We start from the raw sequence: 23,563 nt of genomic DNA, 5'->3' as shown, positions 1-23,563 counted from the left end.
GTGCATAGTAGCCGCCGCGCCAAGTCGATGGGCTCAGTTATTCATTAGTAGTGAGAGTGTAAAGTGCTTGCGATGGCATCGTGGTCACGAAATGAGATAAGGACAGTTTTGCGGTATAATTTTGTGCATGGTTTAACCATAGACCAGTGCTTAGAAGAAATGACTCTTGCACTAGATGATGATTGTCCACATCGTACAACGATATTCAGGTGGTATAGAGAATTCCAAAGGGGAAATTTCACTCTGGAGGATTCTGAGAGGCCGGGAAGGCCACGAACGTCAGTTACGGAGGAAAACGTTACTGCTCTGAGGAAAATGCTTGACGAAAACAGGCGAGTGACCTACCAACAGATAGAGGATACTTTGGGCCTAAATGCACCAGCAATTTGTTCGATTCTGCAAGATCATTTGCACGTGAAGAAACTTTGTTCTCTCTGGGTGCCGCATCAACTGACTGAAGAGCAGATGACACGACGTGTGACTTGGTGCCGGGAGATGTTAAAAAAGTTTGATAAGGAACAATCTCGGTATGTGAACAACATCTTGACAGGTGACGAGACTTGGCTGTACTATTACGACCTGCCGACCAAAGCTCAAAACAAAGTTTGGGTCTTTGATGATGACGACACACCCGTAATTGTCAGAAAATCCCGATCTGTAAAGAAGAAAATGATAGCTGTATTTTTCAAATCTAGTGGAATTGTGGAACATGTTGTTTTGGACACGCAGAAGACAGTCACAGCTAAGTGGTATACTGAACAATGCCTGCCTGAAGTCATTGGATCTATGAAGAACCTGCGGCCAAAGTCAAGAATGGACACCTGGTACCTCCATCACGATAATGCTGCAGCTCACCGTGCCAAAGCCTGCACCGAATATTTGACCACGACAGGACTGAAACTTCTCGAGCACCCTCCCTACAGTCCAGACCTTGCTCTCTGCGACTTTGCACTGTTCCCGCATGTGAAAATGAAGCTAAAAGGGAGGCGGTTTTCCAGTGATGAGGACCTTCTACGGGCTTGGGACGAGTGTGCTTTACTCCCTAGTGAAACTTGGCAGAACTGGTTTAAAGATTGGTTTCGGAGGATGGAGAGGTGTATTGAATGTAGAGGAAATTACTTTGAAAAAATTAAATAAACAAAGCTGTATTGCAAAACTTTCCTAGTACCCTTTGTACATGGTAATTTTGAGGGATGGGGGAGGAGAGTGGCAGCACAGTGCATGAACCATTAGGGTTAATCATGGTGGTATCAATAGATTCCCTTGGATTGGAGAAGTGCCAATATATTGCCAATACATAAAAGCAGTTCTAAGAATGAAGTGGAGAACTGTCAACAATCAGCCTGACTTCAGTGTAGGGAAGATCATGGAGGCGATGATGAAGAGTGCAGTTTAGGATCATATAGATAGAAATGGAAATCTGAAAAGAAACAGCATGGTTTTATTAGGGGAAATTGGGTTTAACCAACTTGTCTATTTTGACAGAGTCACTCATGAACTGAATGTAGGAAATAATTTCAACATTTTTTTTATATGGATTTCAGAAAAGCATTGTGCTCAGCCTTGTATGAGAGATACTGAGTAAGATGGAAGATGTTTGAATCATAGGGAAAATACTTACGGACTGCATGATGACTATAGGGCAGGCAGGAATGTGTTGTGATTAGTCATTATCTTTCAGATTGAGCTGACATAAAGATTGGGGTTCCTCAGGGATTGGTATGCAAACACTGTTTGATTTTTCTTAAATGGTGTCAATGAAGAGATTTGGGTATTATGTCAGAATTTGCAGATAGTATCAAGATTGGTAGAGTAGTTAACGATCAGCACTAAGTATGTTGTTTTTTTTTTGGACAGCATAGATAGAACAAGTTACAGCAATCAGCAACTTGCTGGCTAAAAGAACACTCGTTATCAGTTCTAATCCTCTTTCCCCATAATTTGATTTTATGGCCTCTAGTTCTGGAATCATTTATTACAGTGAAAATTTTACCTTCATTCATTTTATTATCCCCTCTCAGAGCCTTATATTTCAGTCAGGCTCTCTAAGGCACATGGTTGCCAAGCTCTGCAGCCTACATAAGACCTTTCCTTATGCAGTTGCCATTTTGCCAATCTCACCATGTGGGTTGTCCATATTTGTACCCTCTCAAGAAACTTGTCTTTTTTTAGATGAAGTCATACGTGGACACACTACTCCAAGTGGGAACTTACAATTGCCTTATACAGTGGGATTATGACCTCCCCTATCTCTACAAGCTGTTGTTCAATAAATCATCGAAAGGACATGATGTGCTTTCCTCCTGTTTACACTGTTCATAGAACTTCATATCTCCCTGTATTGTAACTCCCAGATTATTTTCTTTTACTGTTTTTAATTCAACCACACCAAGTGTATGTTATTTTGGGGTTGCTATATCCAAAGTATGAGATCTTGCTGTTATACTGCATTAAAACATAGCTGCCACTCATATTCCTGAAGTCCAACCTATCGCATGAAGAACACATCCACTTGCCTTCTGAGCATTTAAAAAGCTTCTTACTATTTTACTTTTCTTCTAACTCTTGTATTGATAATCTTGGTATTGATAAAACTAGTTTACAAATTTAAGTTTGTTCACTGGGGTTTGAATTTCAATAGGTCCTACTGCCGAAATATGTTGCTGTGATTTCAGATATGACTTAGATTTTTTTCTATCACATCCAGATACATCACAATTTAAGAAATAAAAAAGTATTGTTTTTTACAAAAGTATATATAACTTTATTGTATTTAGTAATGACAAATTGATAGGATTACATTTTCATATATCAAAAAATACGTAAATACTAACTCTCATTAATCAGACCTTCGTCTCTTTGTTTGAAAAGAACATTTAATTGTTTATCTTTTATGTACAGTGCCAGGTTTCTCTCTTTTTAAACACCAGTTTTTAAGCATGATGGCAGTAGTCGGCCATCATGCTTGTATTCCATCTTCCCTGGTATCTCTGCTCCATTTCTTTTATGTCCTGATGGAATCTCTCCCCATGTTCGTCGCTCATCTGTGCAAGATTTTCGGGGGAAAAATCAAGATGGGCATGCAAAAAGTGAATTTTGATGCTCATATTGCAAACTAAATTGCGAAGCTTTTCGAGCATATTTTGAACAATTCTCTCATAATCCTGTGATTTAGGATTTCCTATAAAGTTTTCCATTCCACTTTTAAAAGCAATCAGGCTCCCCTTTCAATGTCAGTCATAGTAGTTTAAAACTGACAGTCTAAAACTAATTTTCTAATTTGGGGACCAATGAAGATACGCAAAGAAGTTTTGCATCAGATAAACTGGGAAATTTACTGCAAAGGTACTTAAAGCAGTTGCCATTGTTATTCAGTGCTTTAACAAATTGCTTCATTATACCTAACTTGATATGCAGTGGAGGTAAAAATATTTTATCTGGCTTCACCAAACTTTTGTGTGCATTATTTTTTGACTGCGGTGTAAGATTGTGCCTCTGAGGCCATTGCTTCTTTGTCCAATTCAGCACTTTAGCTCTGCTGTCCCATTCATAAATAATGCATAGCATTTTAGTATACCCACCCTGTTGCCCCTACAACATACATAACACTTAATTCTCCACATAGATGCCATTCGTAATCTTGATATTTAGTTTTCCCCATAAGCAACTTTAGATTGTCATAAGTTTCTTTTAAGTAGACTGAATGAGCAACTGGCACAGATGTGTACTTATCTCCATTATACAAGAGAGAACACCTTTTAAACTAGTCTTAGAAGAGTATAAATAGTCTCCATTCACTAGGAACATATGATGGAGCTCCTTAAGGCACTTATTAAACTAGTGATATCACTGCAATATACGAGAGGACCTTCTTGTGAAAAATACTGTATAAACTCCCTTTCACGATTTCTGTACCATGAAAATGATGTACCTGGAGCAAGTAAGTTTTTCGCTTGAAGTCTGGATCCCAGAATTTCAGTGGCATACTTTGGAAGACTTGCGTGAATTGTTGTGGCATTAAAATATTTTCTGGTTGATAACATTCCTCTTCACTAAACTCTTTAGCTTCTGCTTCGGTGGAAGAAGATGTGGACTCCAAAGTTTCTGGTGGAGGTTTTACAGGCAGATCAGGTCCATGCGGAACAGGTCTTAAGGCTGACAGTAGATCTGGATATTTGATGTCCTTTTTATTTTTTGAATTGTAACCTTTAATATCACATACACAAAAGTAACATTCAGCATGGCTTACTGCCTCGTGCCACACCATAGGAATAGCATATGGCAAGCACACATTTCCTTGACTCCATTTTCTAAGATGTTCGACACATGTATGGCATACTTTATGCGGTGCCCACGATTTATCCTGATTGCCTAGTTTTATGTCAAAGTATGCATAATACGATTTTTTTACAAAATCGGTAATGTTTTGCCTTTGCTTTACAGGAACAAAACAACAACATATGTAACAAAATATGTCGGGACTGTTTATACACTTTCTCATTGCCATACTAAAAGAAAACTAACACACAATGAGAGCTCACGACGGTTTTTACAGGAACACTGTGACTGCATAAGGGATGTGCCACTTATATAGGCTCTGTGGTTGAGTGGACTGTACAAACAAGTGAGTGCATGCTCAGACAAGTTTAACCCGTAACTACACACAGTAGTCTTCCAGACTCCACTTGGAAAATAAAAAATTTCGGGAATCACAGATGGGCCGGTAGAGTGGGGTGGGGGCAGTCTACCTTTCTGGATCAAGGTCGGCTACCTTGCAGTGTGTGTGTGTGTGTGTGTGTAGTTATGGGTTAAACATGCACAATCTGTTGTATTTGAGGCAAATATTTGATGCTGATTACAAATATAGGAGTATAAAACTTGTAAACCATTGCAGAAACTATAGTTATGTACACATTTGCGTGTAATACCTAGGTAATATTTTGTTAATGAATTGTGAAAAATCTTTGTGATAGAAACAAACGGACTTTGGTTTAGTAATCAGTAAACATGCATAAATAACTGCCACATACTTTTACTGAAACCCCAGATACACTGTAAACCAGTGTAATTGTAGGAGGTAAATCACCTCTTACGATTCCCGCTACACTTCATTCAGTGCATCCTGTCAAAAGGATATCAGAAGAATTTTGAATTGGCTTGATGTCAAGAAAGCACCAGGTCCCGATGGTATTTCTCCACTTGTTCTCAAAACCTGTGCTCCTGAACTTACTCCTTTTGTGTTGCTTTTTTTCACTTTATTATGTTATTTATTCTCAGCAAATACCGAGAATAAGTAACATGATTTTCTCTACTGGCGAAGTGTTTCTTATTCGAGGTAGAGCAATATCAGGGCAACTCATTGTGAAGGGATTACAGTATGAGATGTAACAAAAATGATGCCATTTCACCTACTTTGGTGATTTACTACGAAATAAAATGATGCTATGCACTAACTTGCTCATTTACCAAAATGTTTATATTATTTAATATTTTTAATATAAAAATAATTTCTATATTTAAAAAACATTAAGCGGGGAGAACTTCTTTATAATAATACACTGTATTCTTAATTGCTTACTTCTTATGCAGGAAAGCTTTTTACCTGGGAAACTCTTTCACGAGAAAATAATACATTACAATATATAGAGTTGATAATGTGAATTAAGAAATCAAACCTAGTACAGGGGAAAACTTCTTATGTAGGAATTTCTTATCCAGGTTTACTGTATATTTTCCATACTAAAAAAAATTTTTTTTTCATTGTCAGAGACCATTGTTTCATTCTTAAAGACCATGTACAGGTAGCCCTCGATTTGTGCCGATCACTAACCACATGCCATTTTTTATTATAAATTTAAAGTTTCAAATTGTCAGACAATTTATCGGCATTATACTGTGCTATGTATCGTGCACTGTTCACGTGATTTAGGACAATCTGAGCCAATCAGCAATTAGTGCATTAGTATCAGAGACGAGAAAGATTTCCGCCCTCAAAGTAACCATTCGTGGATGCGGGTAGTAAAGGTCCATGCGGTGAAGCATTCAGTTAGTTGTTGTTTATGCTACTTACATGTGTTGGAAATTTATTACACTAACATTTTTTTATTAATTGTGCTATTAATAAATTAAATACTAATAATAGTGATAGCCGTGTGGATTTTTTTTCAATTGTGTTATAAAGTTTTTAATTTAATAGAATAAAGACATGCCATGTCTGGTAAAAATAGTTAATTGAATCCTAGTGCAATATTCGGAGGATAGAATCTGATGAAAGCCACCCTAATGCGTGTAGGGCTATGATTATGCCTCCATCACTATTACTACAACTATTAAGAATAAGAATGCTAATAAAATAAAACAAAACAATCGATGCAGACTGGTAGGTAAAATTTTTGGTGCCCGGAACCTAACCCTGTGGTTTCCGATTGACTCCATTATATAAAGGGTTCCATTTGTGCCTGTCTCCCCAGGAGGCGCCTCCGTAGCCAGGTGGGAAGGAGCAGCAGTGCGTAGCACACGCTTCTTGATTATCACCAAATACGGAGGATGCGGAAAGGTCAGGGAATGACCACCGCATATCCCGGAGTAATATGGCCTTAGTTGCTAATGCTCCTAAAAAACCAAATAACAAACAATAACAAACAGTCCCCCCCAGGAACCTAACCCCACTTAAATCGAGGGCTACCTGTATAGGTACTGGATAATAATTTTATATTATGCAATATCGCTTACAAAAACATAGTACTGGAAATATTTTATAATAAAAATTCAGAACTATTATATGATTTACCATATCATAAATTCAATTCATATCAGAGTTTAAACACAATTCTAAATGATTGGTACTGATAATTTGGGAAGGTGACAATAATTTGATGCTTCATATTAAAATGTTATTTTTCAGGTAACATTTGATGCTCACATTGAAGTTACTTCTTGTCCTGCTAACAAAAGTGAATGGAATCAGACATTCCAGATATATCCTGTTGGCCTTAATGAAGCTCTTATTGTTCATCTTGAGATGATTTGTGAATGTGACTGTGAGAAACCATGGAATGAGGTAATCTTCTTTATTTTGGAACTTTGTGCTTTGTTTGTAATTCAAGATTTTTACATTTCCATTTTGTAATTAGACAAAAACAGAGCCACAGGGCTCAATAAGTTCAACGTTATATATCAATTTATATAAGAATAAGAGAAATTTACCTCAATATTGTCTGTAGAACACTTCTATACATCTCTCTCTCTCTCTCTCTCTCTCTCTCTCTCTCTCTCTCTCCAAAATTTAAACGAATGTAAAACTATATAAAATGAATTCTCACACCCAAATAAACAATGATTCAACACACCCGGAATCGATGGCCAAGGTGCCCCAACCTGACCCCAAAATACATCAAACCACCAACAAGCAACTATGAGTGAAAGAAGACATTATGTCCATCTTGGCATTGTCTTGATCACAGGATAGAATCCTGTGATCGAGACTCATTGTTGAAAAGCCCCATCTGCTTCAGGAAGGAAAGTAAACTTTTAAGTTATTTTCTATCATTGCCTAATCGTTTTTCACTTGATTTTATTAATAGACATAGTGTCTTGTTTTGCTTATAGTTGCTTGTTGGTGGTTTGATGTATTTTGGGGTTGGATTGGAGCACCTTGGCCATTGATTCTGGGTGTGTCGAATCATTAATGTTTCTTTGTGTGTGAGAATTCATTTAATATAATTTTATATTCGTTTAAATTTTGGAGAGTGTTATATATAAGTGTTCTATGGACAATATTGAGGTAAATTTCTCTTATTCTTATATAAATTTTCATTTTGTAGAAAAATTTCTTGATCAAACCTTGATCTGTGCTTGCCTCTGTTTAAACTGCCCGCTGAGCAATGCACATGTGTCAATTATCCTTGAAAGGGTACCATCAGGGGGTTGAAAACACCAAAAGGACACCTGTTAAGGTGCCCACATCTGTATTAGAGAATGTCCATTTTGGAGAGGTTGAATAACATGCACTTTCTAATACTTCTGGCGGTAACCAAGCCTCAGTGTCCGCAAAAAAAAGTGTTCCTTTTAGAGAGGTGTCCATTAAGAAAGATTTTGCTGTATCAGTAAAGACTTGACTAATTTTAGTCATTTCTCCAAATCATTTTTCCAAAATTGATTTTAAAATTTTTTAATTGTTGTCAATTTCTGGAAAGTATCATACAGAAATGTTCTACATACCATATTGGGCTAAATTTCTCTTATTCTTCTCTCCCCCTCCTGTGTGTGTGCAATAGGTGCTAATTGAAGTTTGAGAACAACAGCATTACAGTAACCTTTAAACTCATGAGAATATTTTCTTAGGTTTTTAAAATCCTGATTCCAGAAGTAATCCACTACTTGGATAAAACTAATGTGGTTTACTTAGTACCAGTTGAACAGTGTCGTGATTCTGCATATCTTATTTGCCTGTGTGATAGAATTAAATAGCGTGTGCAATACATTGATGGGAATAAGGAAAATGCATCTAAGTTAGCATGTGCTATTTCGTACTGCCATGCTCCAGAATTTTCTAATACCATCATTGTCAATTCGTGGTTGGTTTTTTCCAAAATTACTTATTGATGAGAAGGCCTGTTTATTATTTTCATTCCTGGAATTGCAAAAATTATTAATGAACACTAGCATATATGGATTGCACTCTGATACTGAGAATGCTGGATAAACTATTCATGTCCATTCTTGTGCTCCTTACCAGTTCTCCTGGTGATTTTTAATGAAAGTGTTACTAGTTCTGAGGCTAGTCTTTTTAATTTATTTTAATTTCAGGCACTGAGCTTTTGTTGACATCACAAATTATTTAACAGTATTTTAACTTCCTTGTATTGCCAATTTGTTGAATCAAATTGTTTACTTCAAATTAGCCCTGTGCATCTCAAGAATGTGTCTTGATGCAGGTATGCATTTAAATTTTAACTGTTTATTTATTTATTATTATTTTTTTTTATTTCCTGGAAGTATAGTGTTTTTTCTGCTTGTCACTCATTTGGAGAGGTCTGAGTTTGAGTTCCATTGGTGACTGGATGAATTTGTAAAGCCCTCTTCAATCAAGGCTGCAGTTAGCTGATCTCTGATGGAGGGCATAGCGTCCCACCCTATCACATATTCAGTTTTTCAGTCTGCACATTATGAAAATCAGCCTGTGAACACATTTGTATGTGCACACCTGATTATGAACACATGTGTGAACACAGTGGTGATGTTTAGTCTGAGTTGCTGATGTGCCTAAAACCAAACAACAACCTGACGATCAAATGTTATTTTTATGTCCATTTAAGTTTACACTTGAACATTGTTTTTGTACAGAAAGTCTGCTTTCTTATATCACTTAACCATCTTAATACCAAGACTTAATGTGTCCCATTAATCTATAGTTTGTGTTCTGCTATTTTAAAGAAACCTAAATAACTTTTCAAACTAGCACACTCCAAATCTTGAGGCTGCTGGTTTGAGACTGACACTTTTTTTTTTTTTTTTTTTTTTTGTTCTAATAACAAACATTTATATTTCAGGAAAGAGATAGTCCAAAATGTACAGCAGGAAATGGTACTTATGAATGTGGTGTATGTAGCTGTTACCACAATCGTTATGGCAGAGAGTGTGAATGTGATGCCAAAGGAACAGATGAAGCAAAAGATGAAATAGCTTGTTTTTAGTAAGTTTTTCTATCTTTATGATTGCCTAGTCGTTACTTTACTCACAGCTCATTCTTTTTAACAGATCTGAATTTTCTTCATAATTCCATATCTGCCAACTCTCCAGATATACACTGGTGAATCCATCTTTATACTCCATTTTCACCCCTTCTCTGTCTCACCATTGTAACATAGTTGGTTACCAAGAGTTTCTCAGTCTTTTTTGCAAAAACAAAGATTTTTCTCTTTTTTTTTTTTTTTTTTTTTTTTTTTTTTTGATGTGAAAACATCATTGGTGGCACCTGCTACGTTTTCAGACTGAAGCAAAACCACTTGGTAACAAAATTTTCTTATGGAAATTATGCAAATGACGTCACTTCCTAAATGGCACTAATGATTTTAACTTAGTCACTAACGTTGATTCAGTAGAGTAAGTAGCGGGCATGAGAATGAAACGTTACATTGTTCATACTAAGAGATGGAAATGTCACTTCCTAAATGATGCTTAGTCACAAATGTTGATTTGGTAGAGTAAGCAGCAGGTAGTAATATTATGCGAGAATAAAAGTTTTGAAGCCACCGAAGAAGCCACTCGTGTCGACAAAAGAATGAGTTCAAAAATGAACATGCCAAAGAATTGTCCTTTCCTGGCATTGGTCGATATCAAGAGTTTACAGATAATTTAAAAGTTACACCATTTATGATGTCATTGAGTGAACTTCGTCGATCAGATCGGCATGGAGTGATGCCTTGTCTTCTTTATGTGGCCATGAAAATAATGAGACTAAGAACTTGAGTTGTTAAGTTGCTTTTAAATACATTGGAAAAGACACTAAGCTCATCAAAAAACAAATCCAATCTCGAGAATACGCCAATAACTGTATTGAAAACAATTTAGTTGTCTTTGAAATTGATTCCTAATTCAACTTATTACTGAACACAATGTAAAAGAGGTCTGTTTGCAATGATCAGACAATTGGGTAAACCTACGTTCTTCTTAACTTTGAGTGCAAACGAAATTGGTTGGCCTAAATTGCGAATATCCAAACACAATGGTTTGGATATCCCTTTGGAGATTAAGCAATGCATCACAGGTCCCAGTCTTTGGCATGGGTTACAATATTACGAACTCAAAGAAGTGTTGAGACAGTTGAATTCAGGATTCTCGAAAGTGTTGACTAAAATCGGAAATGGTGTTCGGTTAACCGACAACAAACAAACTTATCGAGTTGATTTTTGAGCAAAGAAGAAGCGGACAATCTGTGTTCTGTTGTGTTTGTTTATATTTGAAAAATAAATCTGCAAACAATTTTAACAATTCTTAGTTAAATTCATCTTCGGATACTGTTATGTCAATTGCTCAAGACATATATTTGTCTGGTGCAGAATGTGACGTTCGTGTGTGACAAAAACTTCATGAAATGGCAGTATTAGACACTGGTGGATTACTGTATGACCTCACCGCTCTTGCCTCCACGTGGCGGGGCCGGTAACCTGGGAGAAGAAAGCTACTCTCCCGGGGCGAAAAGGAGCAAACATGGAATTTGACAATTTCCCTCCAATTGAGCCCCGGCGCTCATGTCCTAAATCAAATGATAATGACCATGACACATCACAGTCGAAAAGACTGAGGACTGACACAGAGCAAAAGGAATGTCCATCTTTCCTTATATTCCACTCCTTGTCAAACAAATGCATGAGTACACTCTCCCCGTTTCTGATACAGAAATGTTTGGAAAATACAGCAGGTTCACCTAAAATGGTGAAAAGACTTAGATCAGGTGATTTACTAATTGAAAGTGTGAGCCGTCAGCAATCAGAGACTCTGCTGAAACTCTCAGCCTTTGGTGGTATTCCCGTGCAAGTTACCCCACATGCGACACTAAATGCTTCCAAAGGGGTCATCACTGAGTGGGATTTGATTAACGTCACAGAAGACGAATTAGTCGAAGAATTAAAAGAACAAAAAGTCACACATGCTAAGCGCATCATGATCAAAAAAGATGGCCAGCTGGTTCCAACGCGGAACATCATCCTTACGTTTGGCACACCAAATTTACCATCTAGTGTTAAAGCCGGCTATCTCAATTGCCGTATAAGACCCTACATTCCTAATCCCATCAGATGTTATAAGTGCCAAAAGTTTGGACACTCTCAGACCGTCTGTCGAGGGGATGCTGTGTGTCCAAACTGTGGTTCAAAATCCCACACACAAACGGAATGTGATGCGGAAACACCACATTGTTCAAACTGTCAAGGCCAACACCCTGCCTACTCAAAGTCCTGTGAACTGTGGAAAACAGGAAAAAAGATCCAACAATATAAAGTAGAGCGGAAAGTCACATACCAAGAAGCAAAGAAGCAGATTATGCTTACTACAACTAAACACACCTACGCAGCAGCAACAAAGAAATATCAGTCAGCAGCCACTCAAACTGACGTGTCAGTTCCCCCATCCATGTCTATTGCAGACTGGGCTAGAGAAATACTCTCAAAATCACAGCAAACTACTATGGAACAGCATGTGAATGACAGTGCCAATAACACACCAATTACAGTACCGCCAACGGCTTTGCAGTCTTCCTCAGAAACTATAAAAACTAAAACAGCAGTCCCAAGGCAAAAAAGTCAGCAAAATACAACAAATATGGATACTAATGAAAACATCAGCCCGGATGAGCCAATCTTAGAGCTGTACGCAGATGATGACATGGACACAGCGCGTCCTATCTTTTCGAAAAAAGAAAGAATAAAATTTGAGAGACAAAAACAGACTGGACCTAAAAAACAAACTGAATCAAACACAACAGCCAAAATCAAATAATGGATCACATAATACAGTGGAACTGTAGAGGTCTACGTAGTAATATCGATGATATCCATGACCTAATCCTACAGTATAGTCCGGTAAGCATATGTTTGCAAGAAACTAATTTACCTCCGCAAGTAATTCCAAAAATCAAGAACTATACTATATATCAACATAATAGAAATAATAATACCACCGTGCGTGGAGGTGTGGCCATTCTAGTAAACTCAAGAGTCCCTACTAAACACATTCCACTGCAAACTTCCTTAGAAGCAGTAGCAGTGCGTGTCTCCTTAGGAATCATGTTAACAGTAGTTTCAATCTACCTATCACCAAACAAAGAATATACTTATAATGACCTAGAAGTACTTCTACTACAGATCCCTCCTCCATTTTGTTTATTTGGAGATTTTAATGCACACCACCCGATCTGGGGCTCCCCACATACAGACAGACGAGGTAAAGTTCTAGAGTCGCTGCTTGACAAACACAATCTAACACTGTTGAATACTGGTGCTGATACCTACATCCATTTCTCTACTAGAACAACTACAGCTATAGACTTGACAATCTGCTCTCCAACATTATATCCACTCATCCGCTGGACAATTCTGGACAATCCGCTAAACAGTGACCATTTTCCAATAATTTGCGAATTCCAAATAACTAGAATCCCTCAGGTAAATAATTCCCGCTTAAAATGGAAATTTTCCAAGGCCGATTGGAAGTTATTTGCTCTCAGTATCTCATTCAATGATGAAATTATCAATTTCCAATCCATTGATGATGCCACACAGCACATCACATCTGAGATTCTGAATGCCGCGACCAAGGCCATACCAAAAATGCGTACTGGTTCGTTTAAACATGCCAATATTTGGTGGAGTGAAGCATGCCAACTTGCAAAAAAAGAGAAAAACAGGGCATGGAACCTGTTTCGTAAAAACCCAACTACCGAGAACCTTATAAATTTCAAAAAACTGAAAGCAAAAGCGCGATTCGTAAGGAAAAAGGCAAAAAGAGATTCTTGGATCCAGTTTGCCTCTACTATAACGAAGAACACAAACAGCAGAATAATCTGGAATAAAATAAAAAAACTAAATGGTAGATTTCTCCCAGCATCTTCTCCAATACTGAGATGGAATGGACAAGATTTATCATTTCCAGTTGAAATAGCTAATGCTCTAGCAGAAAACTTTGCCAATATCTCAGATACAGCTGCATATGAACCATCTTTTCAGCAACTTAAAAGAAGGACTGAGCAAAGCAAATTAAACTTCAGTACAAGAATAGCGCTCCCATATAATCAACCCTTTACAATGTTGGAGCTGCAGGCTGCTCTAAACAAATCAAGAAATGGGGCATCAGGACCTGATGGTCTTTATTACGTCATGTTACAACACCTAGATAAAAAGGCTCTAAATTCCCTATTGCTTTTTCTGAATCGGGTCTTCTCCGAAAGCTATTATCCTCGCTCATGGTGTCATTCAACAGTGCTAGCTTTTCCCAAACCTGGGAAAGATCAGACGAATCCCTGCAACTATAGACCGATATCCCTTACCAGCTGCTTAGGCAAGACATTGGAAAAGATGGTACACGATAGACTTGTATGGTACATAGAATCCCACTCAGTCATCAGTAGTAATCAATACGGCTTTCGCAAAAACCGATCCACATTAGACCTTATGGTGAAAGCTGAGTGTAACATACGGAACGCCTTTATTCGGAAAGAACATCTTGTCATGGTGTGCCTGGATATTGAAAAAGCCTTTGACACCACCTGGCGCTATGGTATTCTGCAAGACCTATATGCTATAGGACTCAGAGGTCGACTCCCAATGATCATAGAGAGTTACCTTAAAATTAGAACCTTTCAAGTGAGTTATCGTAATGCTGTTTCGCAAGCTCTTATCCAAAGAGAAGGTGTACCACAGGGATCGGTACTCAGCGCTATCCTCTTTGCTCTTAGGATAAACAATCTAGCGCAGAACATCTTGAGTAACGTAGAAATCTATCTTTATGCTGATGATCTTGCGATATCTTGCCATTCACAGAATATGCGCTCAATTGAACGACATTTGCAGCTTGCAATAAACAAAACAGTGTCATGGACTTCACGTAATGGTTACCGTCTATCAGCAACCAAAACTGCAGCCATTCACTTTTGTAAAAAACGCCAACTACATCCAGAACCTGAATTATCACTGGAAAAACAACCGATACCAATTACCAGCAATATCCGATTCTTGGGCATAACTCTTGACACTAAACTGACATTCCAGAAACACATACTACAAACGCAAACTGTCTGTATGAAAAAGCTGAATATACTTAAAGTCATCTCATCTATGACATGGGGAGCTGATCGCTATACTCTACTCCACCTATACCGAGCCTTAATCAGATCTCGATTAGATTATGGTGCTCCTGTTTATGACTCTGCCCGAAAGACTCTGTTAGCCTGTCTCAACACAATACAACATAGTGCGCTCAGGATTGCTCTTGGGGCGTTCAGGACTTCGCCGGTGCAAAGCTTATATATAGAGGCCAATGAACCTCCACTCCACCTTCGGAGAAAGATGCTGCTCCTCAATTATGCAGTTAAAATATATAGCCTTCCATCTCATCCTATCTGGTCATACCTCTATGATCCACAATGGGTAAACCTTTTCAGAAATAAGCCTCTTGAAAACAAACCTACAGGAATCCGTCTACGAGAACTGATTCAGCAGTGGAATATGCAGTTGGACAATTTACATCAAGACAGAGAAATTGTACAATCTCCATGGAAAGTGTGTATACCTTCGTGTGATGACTATTTCCGACGTTGGGGGAAACACTCCCTGAACAGTTCAACCATTCAGAAACTACATGCAGCTCACTCTTTGGCAAATGCAGACACTTTGCAAATTTATACTGATGGCTCTAAAAATGACACAGCTGTGGGCGCTGCTGTGGTGCTACCAACATCAACAGTGTCTGTTTCATTACCACAAGAATGCAGCATTTTCACTGCAGAACTCTATGCCATTAAGATGGGTTTGACCTTGCTTGCTCATGTTTTCACTCCGAAGACTATTATCTATACAGATTCCTTGAGTGCAGTGACAGCCCTCCAAGGCAATTCTCGCTCTCCACATCCACTAATCAATCAAATAAGAACTCAAATATCCGAATTTCATAACAATAGGCAGACTGTCACATTCTGTTGGATTCCAGGGCACACTGGAATACCAGGAAATGAGAGTGCAGATAAAGCAGCAAGAAACCCCACCGATAATAACCACATCCGGATTCCTTACACAGACTACAAATCAATCATACGCCGCATTTGCAATGAAAAATGGCGAGAAATATGGCATAATCAGGTAAATAACAAGTTACGAAATATAAAACAGAATCCACAGCTATGGAAATCTAGTTTCCGTTCAAACAGATATGAAGAGGTAGTGCTTGCTAGAGCACGTATAGGTCATACCCAACTTACACATCACTATTTATTGCGAGGAAATAATCCACCACTGTGCTTCCACTGTAATTCAACGCTAACCGTAAAACATATCCTTATAGAGTGCGCTCACTATCAGTATGCCAGAAACACATCATTCCGATCCCTATCAAATTTAAATGAACCTCTTCAAATTAGACATATGATTGGAGACAACTCCAATTTACCTGAGTTTTTCCACTATCTAAAACAGATTAATATATTTATGCTCCTATAAACCCTTTTATTAATCCTTACTGTGTCTCTCGACAAGAACAGGCGCAATATGGCCAAAGTAGCTCTTGCGCCAAAAAAAAACCCAACAACAACAACTGTATGACCTTCCTTTACTTATTGGGAATCCATACTGGATAACCACTAATATTGACATGTCCAGTGGTCTGGCTAATGGAGCTTTAGGAAAATTGGCATGTATTGAATATGACGAAGAGACTATCTTTGGTTGAAATTTCCAGGATCACCTGCTGTGGGTCAACTTGCTAGAAGGAAGGCTCGTCAGTTTGCAATGGCTCGAGAAATCGATTTAGAAGCTATACCGATTGCAAGAAGTAGTGTGAGCATTTCATTAAATAACAGAAATGATCTTTGCTAAATGAAATCATTTTCTTGTGCTAGTTCCATCCATAAATCTCAGGGAGGTACTTTCGATTTTGTAGTTTATGAATACGAGAAACGTCACAAACAACAACTAGTTTGTTGCATTATCTCAAGTTACCAATATCAGTGATCTTTACATTATCACTGAAAATGGAGAAGAGAAATTTTATCATGGCCTGAGAAATGCTACATCCACTCTTGCACTTCAAGCTGAAATGACCGGGTTGTCGAGTAATCCTCTACTTACCATGCAAGATACTTTATACAAGTTCATCAGTAAACAACAAGATCTTTCCATTCTAACATTAAAATTTCCCAAGTTTACGTGCTCACAGTGACGATCTCACTGATGCAGTCACCCAACAATCCAATTTACTTCTACTTTCTGAAATGTGGCTAAATAACAACAAAGAAGTAAGCATAACTAACTTCGATTGTGTCGTTCAATTCAAATGAGAAGAGCAACAAGCTGGCAGTGTAGCAGTTTATCATAAAAGAGAAAATCTTACATGTGTTGTTACTCCTCATATAGAAGTGATTTATCGACAGACTGTTGGAAAATCAGTGAGTGTTCGACCTGTTGGAGACATTTGTGCAGCTGAATGCCTTCTTCTATATGGTCAAACAATATTGTCAGTAGTCATTTACATTTCACCTAACCAAAAGATCCAACACATCATTGAATTCATCCATTTCGTTTTACTTCCTTGCACGATTGAAGGAGCTGCACTGCTACAACAATTTTCTCACAAAAAGTTCAACCAAATACTAATGATACTTAGTAGATATTTCACCGGGTTAATTTTGCAGATCCCCAATCCAAACCTTTGACTGATTTCTTAGGAAATAAATTTGAACTAATGTTAAATACTTCTAGATCTGTATTGACTACTAATCATGGAACTATAATTGATGCTCTGTTTTAAAGACATTTACACTCCTTACAATCTCAAGTGTACATATCATATTTTAGCTATCACAAACCCATTGTAGTTAAATAATCTATTGAACATGTATTGCAACCCCAAATTGATAAAACTGTTTGAAAATAAAATAAATGCTTTAAAATGTTAAATGGATTCTTTTCATTTCTAAAACCATTTAACTTTGTCCAAGCCCAAGGATGTTTTCACATAAAATAAAAAAAATATTTTGTGCATACAAGGGTACACACGGTGCTTTTTTTTTTTAATTTTTTTATTATTATTATTCTGTGAATTTATGCTTATTTTCACTAATAAATTGGCAGCATTCAGGCTACTTCATTAATTTGGCTAGTCTACATTTCAAAATGCAGAATTAATATAATAGACTTGTTCTCTGTAATATGTTGCCATTTCATCATACTTGTGTGTTTTATGACTAATTGACAATTTCAGTAAGATTTCAAAGTAATAAGATATAAAATTGCAGAAGATATATGCAAGATTTTTCATGTATTGTAAAATCTGAAAAAGATAACACATTGCTTTGTGTATGCAGATGCAATTTTTTGATTTCAAGTAATAGAAGATGCAGCTTAATCAGACTTATGGAAACAAATAAGCAATATAGATGTCACATTGTATAAGAATGATGATATATGTGCTGAATGTTTATTTCCATCTTTTCGTAGAAGAAAATCTAAAATGTTCCCCTTTTTCCTTTTTAGCAAAAAAAAAAAAAAAAAAAAATGGTTGTGAAAGAAAAAAACAATAGGCATTGTTAGTGAAATTCCACAAACAGGGAAAGAAATGGTAGTAATGGCTGTGAAAGGTGGGCCATTTTTGGTTGCTACAGATGCTAGTAATCAGTGGTTTTAAACTGTATTCTATTGCATGAATCTTTTATAATAGCGTTGGAATCTAACTCTATAGAGTACAACATTGGGCATCCTCTTCTGAACAATCTGAAGGCACATGGAATTCCTTTAAAAATTGTGTCACTTAGTTTTGATGATGCACCTGTTATGGTAGGCCTAAAAACTGATGCAATTGAGGGTGTTGAAAGAGGAGATTGAGCATTTGGTGGTAGTAGGCTGTCTTTGTCATCTTATTAATTTGTATGATGTAAAGGGAGCTGCATATCTTTCTGTGAAAGTGGATGAATAGTTGATGGAAATTTACTACTATCTAGAAATGAGTTGAAATAACAATATCAGCTGCATGCTACTGAAGTAAAAAAAATCGAAACGTATGTGTACATGTTGGCTATCTTTGGTTAAATGTGTAACTAGCTAGAACAGTGGAAACCTTTGACAAGTCTATTTAAAGAAGTTAGAAGTGGTCAGAATAGCTATATGAGTACTTTCAGAATTACTGAATTGAAAGTACAACAGGCAATTACCAGTGAGTGGCACTGACTCGTATCCAGTTTGCAATCCAAAAGAAGAAAAATTAATGAACTCCTCCCCAAAAACGAACTTCTGAATTACAAACTTCTGGTGAAAGTAATCCTAACCAGACATGCAAGCCAGTAATTCTAGGCATGTTATCTTCATTCATGCAGAAAGTCTGTTCGTGTTCCTCTTCTGGCTTGATTAAATCAATTTTTAATTTCTTTTAGATGTTGTTTGTTCAGTGAGAAAGTACTTTACTGCTGCATTTGGTGACTACGTGATGCATAAGCTCCCACTGAAAATAAATTTTGAGGTGGCACAAATTATCAATTGGCATTGCATAGTTTTCAAACTTGAAATTTTGTGGACAATTTCCAGTACTTCTTGGCATCATTAAAGATATAGAAGCAGCAGTAGTATATAGTTTGTGTCATCAGTTCTCAGTTTTAGTGTGAGAATCAGCCAGATGCTATTATGAAAGAAGAAAGAATTGATACACAGTTCCCTTGTTTGGGTTAGTGACAAGTGCACATGGAAGCTTGAAATATAATAAACTATCTGAAAGCTATGCTTGCCATTTTGACAATTCCTCATAGCAGTGCTGAGTGTGAGAGAATATTCAGCCAGGTGAGAAAAACAAACTGAGATCTCTTTGAAGATCTGTTTGTTTTTCTCCTCAGATTTGTTTGAAGCTTTAGAAACATTCTTGCTTAAGTCTTTCTTCAATGAATCTTTTGAAGCTGCCGACCGGGCTAGCCGAGTGGGTAAAGTACCTGCCCGGCAACCCAAAGGTCGCGGGTTCGATTCCCGCCTCGGGCTTGGATCACTGTACTGCAAAAACCTTTGGAGGTGCAATATGGCCACAGAAGCCGATGCGCCAACAACTACCAAATCAAAAAAAAAAAAAAAAAAATCTTTTGAAGCTTTGGAAATGTTCTTGACTGCCAAGTCTTAAAAGCAGGGCTATTGTTATGAACAAAACTTTGACTTAACACTTCTGAAGAAAGCAACAGTATCCTTCTCAAAGCAATAAAAATCAGTTGTCTGATGGAAAATCCAAACAGAAATCCAGAAATGGAAAATGTAAAGTTAAAAGTTGGCAGCTATGTAATTATAATTCCTATATTTAAAATGGGAAAAAAAAAAATATATTTAGTGAATAGTAAATAAAATATTGCATTAATTTTTGTAATTTTTCATATCTGTCTTATTCTTAGTGGCAATGACACAAAACCATGTTCTAATAGAGGGGCATGTCAGTGTGGTGTCTGTGTCTGCTTTCCTCGGCAGGTAAGATCAATCATAAAATTATCTCTGTTATCTGTGGCAGATTACAAATTCTTATTTTTACAGTATCATTTATCTTTGATACAATTATTATATTTTAATAAATATTTGTGAAATAATTTTTTTTATCATGATTGAATATGTCGTGAAAATCACCTGTACCATATTAAAAATGCTCAGAAAAGTATGCTTTGTTTTTCTTAGAAATAAAGCTTATTTTTTTATTTATTTATTTTTTTGTTGTAAAAATAAAAAAAATTTTTAATATAATATGACATCAGACTGCATTGAAATGCACTTTGTGGAATCACTAATAAATAACAATGTGGAATAAGTAACTGTGTCACTGAATTCAGTATATTACATAATCATATATATTTATATAATCCTGAATGATAGTATAGCATATTCCAAAGTGTTGTTTGTAGTCCAGTACTAGTTCTTAAAAAAAATAATAATAATAATAATAATTTCATGGTGCTATTATTATTGCAAAACATTCATGAATGTGGTAGATCATGACATAAGTGAAACTAGTTTCTTGTCTTTTGTTTTCTTCAAAAACAAGCATAGGAATAGAGTGAATGTTGAACCAGTTTGAAGGATCAAATTTGTCTTCTTTTGCTCTAGGTACATGCTTGATGTATGATGTTAAACAAAATTGTCGTTTGCATTAGTTTTATGGTTATTTAAAAGCTGTAAAGGTACATGTGATAAATGACTTATTGCTAAAGATTAAATAGTGAAGAAAGGTTATTAATTTTTTGTTTTATATGCATTATATTCTGGGGCCACAGAAGTACTGCACCTGTTTAGCAGATGACGTCAACAGTAGAAATCTCAGTAATAACTTGAGTGGTATTCTTTTTCATGTAAACATCAGGTGATGTCACTGTCATTATTTACTAAATTTATTTTTGGATGTAACAAAAATCTATCAAGAGGGTATATTCTATTTTTCAAGGAATACAAGAGAATATCTGGATCTGGTAATTTTCTGAGAGATTCTGATATCGATCCTATCCCACATGGAAGGAAAAGGAATAATTGACCTATACCTTTTAGCAAAAACCTTAAGAAATTTAGTAAATATTGGAGTGTACTCTAGATTATTATACATTTCAGATCTAGACCAAGTGAAAGAGAACCCAGCTTTAATATTAGTCCATTAAAACAAAGAATTCAGTAGAAAAAAAGACTTGATTAGATTTTGAGGAGGCTGAACAAATTAGAGCCATATAACAAGGCTGGATGTAGATGGGTTTTTATGTTTTACTGTTGTGGAAGAGTTAGATATGTATTAAATTTTGCTTTAAGCTCTGTGCATATTTAGAGATTTGCTTTTAGTGTTTTGAAAGCAACTTTTAAATGAAAGTGTATAGTCAATATAAATTCCAAGATCACCATATTTTTTAACCACAGTTATTGCCTGTTGCAGGAGCAAATTGAAAAGGAACAGATCTCATGACTGAAAAGTGTATGGATTTTTGAAAACTTACAAGTCCAGATAACATCAGGAAATTTTAGATTATTTTTAAACATTGATTTGTGTAGTTATTTATCATTGCCTGTTCAACAGAGTCAGTGTTGAACCATATTTTCAAGTCATTTGCACTAGAGGTTATGGGCAGATTATACTGTAGTAGTGAAGGAATCAAAAAGTAGGCCTGATTGGGTTGCCACCTTGAGAGATTCCAGTAGATATCATTCCAATTGTCTTCTTCCAAGAGTGAAGGATAATTTTGATTTAAATATAGAGTTTTAAGGAATACTAACAAAAGACCTGAGAATTTTGATGTAGTTAACTCTGAAAAGTCAACTCTTTGATGGAGTCAACACTGAAATCTGATCTCCAAACAGTTTCTGGATGACAGTTTTAGTTAATTGCTTGAGTTACCAGAAACTGTTTGGAGATCAGATTTCAGTGTTGACAATCTGCCTCCCCCCCCCCCCCCAGCGTTAGATCAGAATTGTTGGGTAAGAATTTGGGATATTTAAACCATGTAAGAAAATTTTTTTCAATATTTTGAGAAAAGAGATAAAAATTGGTCTTTAGTCCTTAAGTTGAACTTACAGCAGGCCCTCATAACGCGATTTGCTCTACACTGATTTGCTATAATGCTGGCGCCTCCATAGTCAGGTGGGCAGGAGCAGTAGTGCGTAGCACACGTTTCTTGATTAGACTGGGGTTCGAGCCCGTGAACACCAAATACGGAGGATGAGGAAAGGTCAGGGAATGACCACCGCATATCCCCGGAGCAATATGGCCTTAGTTGCTAATGCTCCTAAAAACTAAATAACAAACAAGCTATAATGCTGTTCTTATATTATAACCCATATCTCATTCTAATGCTGTCAACTCACTATAACGTTCTTTTACCAGCGTACAGATTAAATTTTTGGCATGTTTAACGAAAACATTTAATCTGATGTCAACAACTTGAAAACGAATAGCAAAACAGCATTAAAAAGTTTCCTGCGCTGACTTGCAAAATTTTCTCACTCAGTGAAATTTTCTTCCACGCTAATTTAATTGCAGTATGGTGGCTTGTTGCGTATTTCCGAAATCAACATTTTAAAAAATTATCAAGTATATTGCTTGTAATATATATGCATTTATCCGAAGTCTAGTTATCACTCAGTACAGTGTTAGGTAATGGACAGTTTACTCAAACGTTGTATAATAATTAAATCAACGCACTTACATTTTTGAAGATGAATAATGGCGGATAAGAATTAAAAAGCAACAACGTCCGGAAGTGGTATGAAGCCTACTAAGGTAAGAAAAAGACTGAATTTGAAAATTAAATTGTATGTTTTTAAGCAAATCGATTCTGTTCAACAACAAGTGGATGGGTACAATCATTTAGGACTGGTAGATTCAATTGTAAGAGCAATTATAAAAAATAAAGAATTAATTTTAGCAGCGGGAAATAAGCTGTTCCACTGCAAGCAACTAAATTGGTTATGGCTAGGCTGCTATTACAATTGAAATTGAGAGACTTCTAAATAATTTTATTGAAGATAACATCCAACGCACAATTCCGTTGGTGCCTCCGTAGCCAGGTGGGCAGGAGCAGCAATGTGTAGCACATGCTTCTGGATTAGACTAGGAGTTCGAGCCCGTGACCACCAAATACGGAGGATGCGGAAAGGTCAGGGAATGACCACTGCATATCCCCGGAGCAATATGGTCTTAGTTGCTAATGTTCCTAAATAACAAACAACAACAATTCTGTTAAGTTAAATATTATTAAATAAAAAGCGATTAGCCTATATGATGATCTGAAGAAAGCTCGCCTTTAAAAAAGAAAAAGAAAAGTGGAACCATTTAAAGCTAGTAAGGGCTGGTTCGATAGATTTAAAATTCA

General features: G+C 36.6%; 1 protein-coding gene across 2 annotated transcripts in view; it reads left to right on the top strand.

Annotated features, from left to right (window-relative positions):
* The window catches only part of mys (position-specific antigen beta subunit myospheroid), a 326,956-nt gene that overhangs the window by 198,855 nt on the left and 104,538 nt on the right, over positions 1–23,563 (top strand). For both annotated transcript variants that reach the window (XM_090384150.1, XM_090384149.1), the window contains exons 12-14: positions 6,905–7,060; positions 9,552–9,694; positions 20,123–20,195. In XM_090384150.1, coding sequence (XP_090240276.1) covers positions 6,905–7,060; positions 9,552–9,694; positions 20,123–20,195 — 372 coding nt within the window. The remainder of the gene's footprint in view (positions 1–6,904; positions 7,061–9,551; positions 9,695–20,122; positions 20,196–23,563) is intronic.

The sequence above is a fragment of the Mastigoproctus giganteus genome, chromosome 10 (assembly GCF_048544385.1).
Source record: "Mastigoproctus giganteus isolate SK-2022 chromosome 10, ASM4854438v1, whole genome shotgun sequence".
In the NCBI taxonomy this organism is placed as follows: domain Eukaryota; kingdom Metazoa; phylum Arthropoda; class Arachnida; order Uropygi; family Thelyphonidae; genus Mastigoproctus; species Mastigoproctus giganteus.
Note: the sequence above shows the minus strand (reverse complement) of the source record. Positions and strands in the feature narration are given on the sequence as shown.